This window comes from Gouania willdenowi, chromosome 11 (assembly GCF_900634775.1).
Source record: "Gouania willdenowi chromosome 11, fGouWil2.1, whole genome shotgun sequence".
Taxonomy (NCBI): Eukaryota; Metazoa; Chordata; class Actinopteri; order Blenniiformes; family Gobiesocidae; genus Gouania; species Gouania willdenowi.
Genome location: NC_041054.1, coordinates 8,365,429 through 8,372,466, shown reverse-complemented (window position 1 = coordinate 8,372,466; position 7,038 = coordinate 8,365,429). Strand labels below are relative to the sequence as shown.

The 7,038-nt window shown below is 34.3% G+C and overlaps 1 protein-coding gene across 2 annotated transcripts; it reads left to right on the top strand.

Annotated features, from left to right (window-relative positions):
* The first annotated feature begins 2,028 nt into the window (after positions 1-2,028).
* Positions 2,029-6,831, top strand: LOC114472148 (uncharacterized protein C1orf43-like). 2 transcript variants are annotated; one of them, XM_028461274.1, is made up of 7 exons: positions 2,029-2,233; positions 2,322-2,423; positions 2,490-2,598; positions 2,685-2,738; positions 4,384-4,550; positions 4,650-4,708; positions 5,534-6,829. In XM_028461274.1, the coding sequence occupies exons 1-7, from the start codon at positions 2,171-2,173 to the stop codon at positions 5,739-5,741; spliced, it is 762 nt and encodes a 253-aa protein (XP_028317075.1). In that variant the 5' UTR covers positions 2,029-2,170; the 3' UTR covers positions 5,742-6,829. The 2 variants fall into 2 exon arrangements, with proteins under 2 accessions (XP_028317075.1, XP_028317074.1); XM_028461273.1 differs by having other exon boundaries at positions 2,322-2,598; positions 5,534-6,831.
* Positions 6,832-7,038: the final 207 nt, after the last annotated feature.

The following is a 7,038-nucleotide window of genomic DNA, read 5'->3' as shown; positions in this document are numbered from 1 at the left end:
ATATTAGAAGAACATTTTGGTGCCTAAATAGATGGTGATTGATGTAAATATTATTATGGAGAAATTAAAAATACTTGATTGGAAATTGTGATGTGTTGTTGTTTTTGTCTTGTTTATTTTATTTTTTTACACATAGGTTTTTGTTTATGATAACTATCTCTGTTTTTGTTGGGGTTTTGTGTGTGTGTGTGTGTGTGTTGTTTTTTTTACATGATCCAAATAAAGAAATTAAATTCATTTCAATATGGATTGATAGTATTGAAATAGAAAACAAAGTGTTTGGTTTCTTGGGGTCAAACAATTAAAACCAAAACTCTTGCTGCATGTATTTGCAGTTGAGTCTCCAGTGGGCCGAACCAGAAAAATACTGCATTTACACTATGTCCTTATTTTTAAATAATAAAAAAAAATAGATATACCTGCAGTTATAGATATTTGGAACTGATCTAAGTGTTAATTTAACAAAAAACTAATGCACATGTGAAAATTAAGACCATCTTCAACAATTTCATCTATGTGGTTTTCTAATTTGAAAGACAAAATGACTGGGAAAACAGGAATTATGAAATAAAACTCTAAATAGTTTTGTTTCAGATGCTTGTGCATCACTGCTTTGCTTTTAAGCAGATTATTTATGTGTCAGTGGTCATTTACATTGATTATTAATGACAACATATGCACAATAGTGGTGATAAGTGCCCGTTTAGTTAAAATGGAGCAGTTTGGACTGGAGACATTGTGAGAAATATCAGATTGTGGTGGTTTGATCATGTGCAGACAAGAGGAGCTAGTGATGATGAATATAATGGACTAAAGGATGTTGCAGATGGAGCTGTCAGCCAAGTGGTGAAAAGGGAGACCACAGAAAAGGTTTATGGATGTGGTGAAGGAGGACATGAGGATGGATCCACTAATGAGACGAGGGGAGATGGAGGCAGATGACTTGCTCTGGATACCATAACTGCCAGAAAAATGGGAAAAAATAACGTTTGACCACAAATTGCAAAGCGTTACATCCGCAGTGGAGAGTTAAGTATAAAATGTACAAAGGATAACAAAGTAATATCACATAAAAACCATTATTCTGCATGCATTCTATTTATTGTACATTCCCAATTTCACAAGAGCAAAAAAAAAAATCTTCATATTATTGCATTAAGCAATAGTAATGATATATCTATATTTTGTAACAATGTACATTTTTTTTCACTCCTACTGCTACATCTTAAATATGGGCGCAACTTCCTCTGAACATCATCTTCTGATTCTAGCCTCTTAGATCCCTTGATATATAAAATACTGTATATGATCCTGATCCTGATAACAGATAACACTTGTTCAATAGTAAAAGTCTTTTTAATAGAGAGATTTTGGTGGCTCAATTCCAAGGTGAGACCTATTTAAGTGTTGAAGTGTCCTTGGGCAAGACACTAAGCAAAAATACTGCTCTTTTATCTTTATGAAGTGTCCTTATTATTAAATCCTACATTACTTTCATTTTACGTTCCTCTTCAGTATGCATAAAGAAACCTGCCAAAGTTGAAAATAAACAAACAACTAAATAAATGTGAAAAATAACAAAAAGGATAATTGAAAGTCCAATACAAATAAATAAAGATAAGTGAAAAAAAAAATTAAAAATAAATATTGACCAAAAATTAAATATAGATTGATGAATAAAAATGACAATTAAAATAGAATTGGGTTTTATTTGTATTTATTTAATCTATATATGTAAAAATAAAAAATAAAAAAATTTAATTAAATTTTTTACTTGTATTATTTATTTTATTCATTTATTTCTCATTTTGGCAGATTTGGACCTCCATGCTATTTGGGTTGTTATAAAAGTGCAAAACATAATTTAATTATTATTTTACAGTATGACTTAACTATATTTCTTTAATAATACCAAGAATAACCACAGACAGATTACCTTTCTCTCTTGTCCGCCAACATTTGTTTACACGCATTACGGTAATAGGAGGGTCGTAAAGGTTCACCTAAATGTCGTAAAATGACACCACGACCACAAAGTGATGGGTTAACTACTACGTATAATTCACCGCCGGGACAGTTTAAGATGTTTAGCACTTATTTTAAACCTGTTATTTATTTAATAACTTATTGAAAACGCGTTGTATTTCAAACTATTGTTCGTAGGTAAACCATGGCGGATTCACCGCCGTTATCAGGGGTTAACGTCGTGTTGGTCATGGCTTATGGGAGCCTGGTGAGTAACATACTTTATGTATTTAATGTTTAATGTGTGAGCGTTTGGTCTGTGGTGAACTTTAACCTTTTTGGTGTTGTGTGTGCAGGTGTTTGTGCTGCTGTTTATTTTCGTCAAAAGGCAAATCATGCGTTTTGCAATGAGATCCCGTCGTGGACCTCATGCACCGATCGGCCACAATGCTCCTAAGGTAGAGCTGCTTCTGTGTGTGTGTGTGTTCTCCATCTTCTCATTGCTTGCGGTGCTTTTTCTGCAGAATCTGAAAGAGGAAATTGACTCCAAGCTGTCCAAAGTCCAGGAGATCCGCTTTGAGCCTCGTCTGCTGTCAGAGGAGGACGATAGACTGCTGAGGAGCTCCCACATCAGTCAGTCACATTATTCTAACCTCATTATTACATCCATTCATATCACCACTGTTACATCTAACTGGTCTGCTTTCATTTATTCTAAGGTTGCTACAACTACCTGTGCAGAATGAAGGCTCTGGATGCAATCAGGGACTCAGGTGAGGACAGCGATAAGTAGTCTTCAATATCTGGATTATGAATGGTCTATAACAGGGGTCTGCAACCTGCGGCTCTGGGGCCACATGTGGCTCTTTGACTCTTTTGCAATGGCTCCTTGTAGCGTTTAAAAAAAAGTATGGTATTGATGATTAATGACAATAACTTAAAATAAAATTATGATAAAAGAATTGGTTACCCTAAAAATGAATCACATTGTGCAATAACTTTGCCACCATCCTACTTCACCTCCTGCAGCATCTACAGATCATCAACTTTCCTGCGCTTTCCTGTGGCTAACCTTAAATTTTAAATCCCTGGTAAGATAATTAAACCAACGAAAACACTATTTTGGAAGAAAATAGAGATTTTAATTGTGTGGGAAAAGATTTATTTAATTGCCAACATGTCGGCTTAATATGCATAATGCATGCTTGATTTGTTGCAAGAAATTAGCTATTAGCATGTGTTGACCGACATGATCTCTCATGTCATCAAATTCAACTTATTTTTTGTAGCCCTTCAACTCCATTGACTCATTAAATTATTTGATATTATTTTAACTGTATAGAATCTTAACACTGTATTGTCTTTATTGAGAATGTTTTTTTTTTTGGCTCCAGGAGGACTTTAATCCAGGCGAGATTAGGCAAAATGGCAAAATGGAGTAAAGGTTGCAGACCCCTGGTCTATAACATAAGCAAATGCACAAAATGACTTCAGGAACAAATAAAATGGCAGGAACGTACACAAGAAACATAACAAATACACAAAAACCATAAAAAAAAAAAAACCCAATAACATATGCAAAACAACAACAGAAACATCCAAAATGACTCTTAAAACACAAAACATTTACAGAGCGAGAGAGAAATATAGAAAAAACAACATCAAACGTACACAAAATGATTCCAAAAACACACAAAATGGCAGAAAAATAGCCAAAAAACACAACAAATACACAAAAATTATAACCAGCACGCACAAAATGACTCCCAAAAACATACAAGACAACTACAAATAACTGGAAAAATAATAAAAACAACAACAAAAACATCCCCAAATAACTCGTAAAACAACCAAAATCTATAGAATGACTAATAATACACAAAACAATAAAAATGTATAGAATCACAGAAAAATACACAAAATAATTTCAAAAACGCACGAGGCAACTACAAATAGGAACAAGCGGGTCTGAAAATGGATGGATGAAATATACAAAACGACAACAAAAACACACTGAACACCCTCATTGACAGAACTATACATAAAATGACAACAAAAACACACTAAACGACTAATTATACACAAAACAACAATTACAAAATACAACAACAAAAATGACTCCAAAAACACACAAAACAACAAAAATCTACAGGATGACAGAAATAAATACAAAATGACAACAAAAACACACTAAACGACCAAAAAAAAAAAAAGAGACAAGAAAAACATGCATAACTCAACACGCACGAAACCACAAGAATATACAGAATGAATGATAGAAAATGACAACCAGAAATGCAAAACATGAGTCAAAATAATGATCCCGGGAAGGGATCTGGTTTGTTTTTAGTCATCCAACAAATCTGCATCCATTTAGCCTGATCCCATCGTTTGGCTTTCTTCCCATTGGACTTTCAGGAATTCCTCTGCAGGAGATCAGCTGCAGCCCCAGTGCGTTCACGGGGCGGAGCTTCAGGAGCTGGTTGTTGGAGCTGCGAAACTCTCACTCTCTGATCAAAAGCAGCCGCAGCGCGCTTATCGACCGCCTGCTCGAAGGCTACGACAGCGCTCGTCACGGGACCGGGGTAAAGACGCGCGTTTCTATTCAAACTATTCAGAAGTGATTCATTTAAACGTCTGGATTTACTGTTTTCTCGTCACTAACCGGAGGTCTGCCCTCTCAGGTGTTTGGAGAAGCCGAGTTTCTTGAATACCAACAAGCTTTGAATGAGCTGGCTGACGTGTAAGTGCTTCGTTTGGACTTCAATATTTTAACATTAACTGCAGTTAAGGCTGTGGTTCTCAAACTTTTTTGGGATTTTTTTTTTTTTTTTTACACTTTGAATGAAGGTGAACTTTCAAGCCCCACCTGTGCCCATTGCCCCCCAAATTATCCTGACAAATGTTCAAATTTGATGAACTGACAGGGAACAAGTAACAATCATATTTAATATTAAATAAAAAACAGAATTAAACCAATCACCTGCATAAAAACACTAATATAAAAGTGCTGAAGTCAAAAATACAGGAAATAACAAAACATTGCTTGCAATCTGTGACAAAAAGCTTAAGAAACAAGTAACATCGTGTTTCATGAATAAATCAAAACTCAAAAACTAAATTAAACTAATTACCTGCATAAAAAAAAAACAAATGTAAAAGCGATTAATTCATTTTTTTTAAGTTAGCTATTGAAAGTTTATTATTCCACTCCTTGTGAAGTATCTGCCGACATAAATGATTAATTTTACTCTTTAGTTCCACATTACATTTTGTTCCCGGTCGCGTATTTAATGCAGTCTGTAATAATTTAATGTGTTTAAATTTCTTCTACATCTTTTTTACTTTTTGTGTTTTTTTGGCATTTTGTTTAGTGTTAATAAACTTTATTGTTAATGAAGAAATGCATTTAAAAAAATTAGCTTGAAAATTGAAATTTCCTCCTGTTTGTCGCGCCCCACCTGCTATACCTCCATTCCCCATTAGGGGAAGAACTGCGTTAAGGTGACACACTAGCATCACAAAGAAGTGGATGCAACATTATTAACCCTTTCCCCTCCTCCCTCAGTGTGAAAGCCTATTCCAGCAGCACCAGCCTGGACCAGCATCACCAGTCTGCAGCCAAGGACCTGACTGGCTCTCCGGTCCGAGGGGCCCCCTCCACCATCCAGGTGACCTACCTGCCCTCCACCGGCCAGCGCAGCAAGAGGCCCAAACACTTCCTGGAACTCAAAAGTTTTAAAGACAACTACAACACACTGGAGAGCACGCTGTGAACTCCAATGGAGTGTGTGTTTGTGTGTGTGTGTGAGAGAATGTGACAAAACATTATCGATAAACCAAAACTATCAGGTGGAATGTAAACTTTAGTTTAGTAAACTAATTAGAAATGTAACAATGCCAAATGAACCCTTTTTTAGCCTGAATTAGTTATTCCATACAACGACGTATTAGGGCCACAAACAAATCTGATTACTACGAAATTAAAGTCGTAATTTTATTACAATAAAGTTGTAATTTTATGAGAATAAAGTCATAATATATCGAGAATAAAGTTGTAATTTTATTACACTAAAGTCAATAATTCTAGATTGAAGTTGTAATTTTATGAGTCATGATTTTATTACATTTAAGCCATATTTCTAGATTCAAGTAGTAATATTTTGAGAATAAAGTCGTAATATTATTAGATTAAAGTCATAATATTTCTAGATTAAAGTCGTAATATTTTGAGAATAGTCGTAATATTATTACATTAAAGTCATATTTCTAGATGAAAGTCGTAATATTACATTAAAGTCATAATATTCCTAGATGAAATTTGTAGTATTTTTAGAAGTAGTAATTTTATAAGAATAAAGCCATATTTTGAAAAAACTCATAATGCTATAGCGCTCAGAATTGCCCCTAATAATGAACGCAACACACACCGATAGCCCTTAAATCAACCTCTTTCATCCAGTTCCTCCTCCACAATAAGAGCCTGTTTGCTAAAAATCACTGTGGTCAGAACAAACGCAAACGTCTGCAAAGTGGCTTTAAAGTCCATAAACTAATAAAAGTGTGGTGATAATGGGCCAAAATGGTCAGTATTTCACCATGTGTGAAACCTAAAGAGAAATATAATCTCACTAAATGTTCCACATTCTAAATTACACACGAGTGACCACAACACAGATAAGATCCTGTTAGCGTTGACATTTTATTCTCATTGAATTATTCTCTAAATATTACAACTTTGATCTCGTAGTGCCCAGATTATTTGTATTAAAATTCCGTTGTAATTCCATCCTGATCCGGTTTAGCAAATATTGCAGAGAGGAATTTCTTTTGGGAATTCCACTGTGTGTGTGTGTGTGTGTGTTATGTGTAAAAACAGAGTTTTGTATTTATTTTTGACATGATCGTGTTTGTATCCTTTTAATTTGCTATTGTAAATATACACATACTTGGTGAATGTTGTGTGGTTGTACACATGTTGAATATTTATTATTTAATATATAATTTTTTTTTCTACATGTTTGAGAATTACTCATTTTGGTGGAGGAAAATTAAAGCAATAAAAAAAAGACA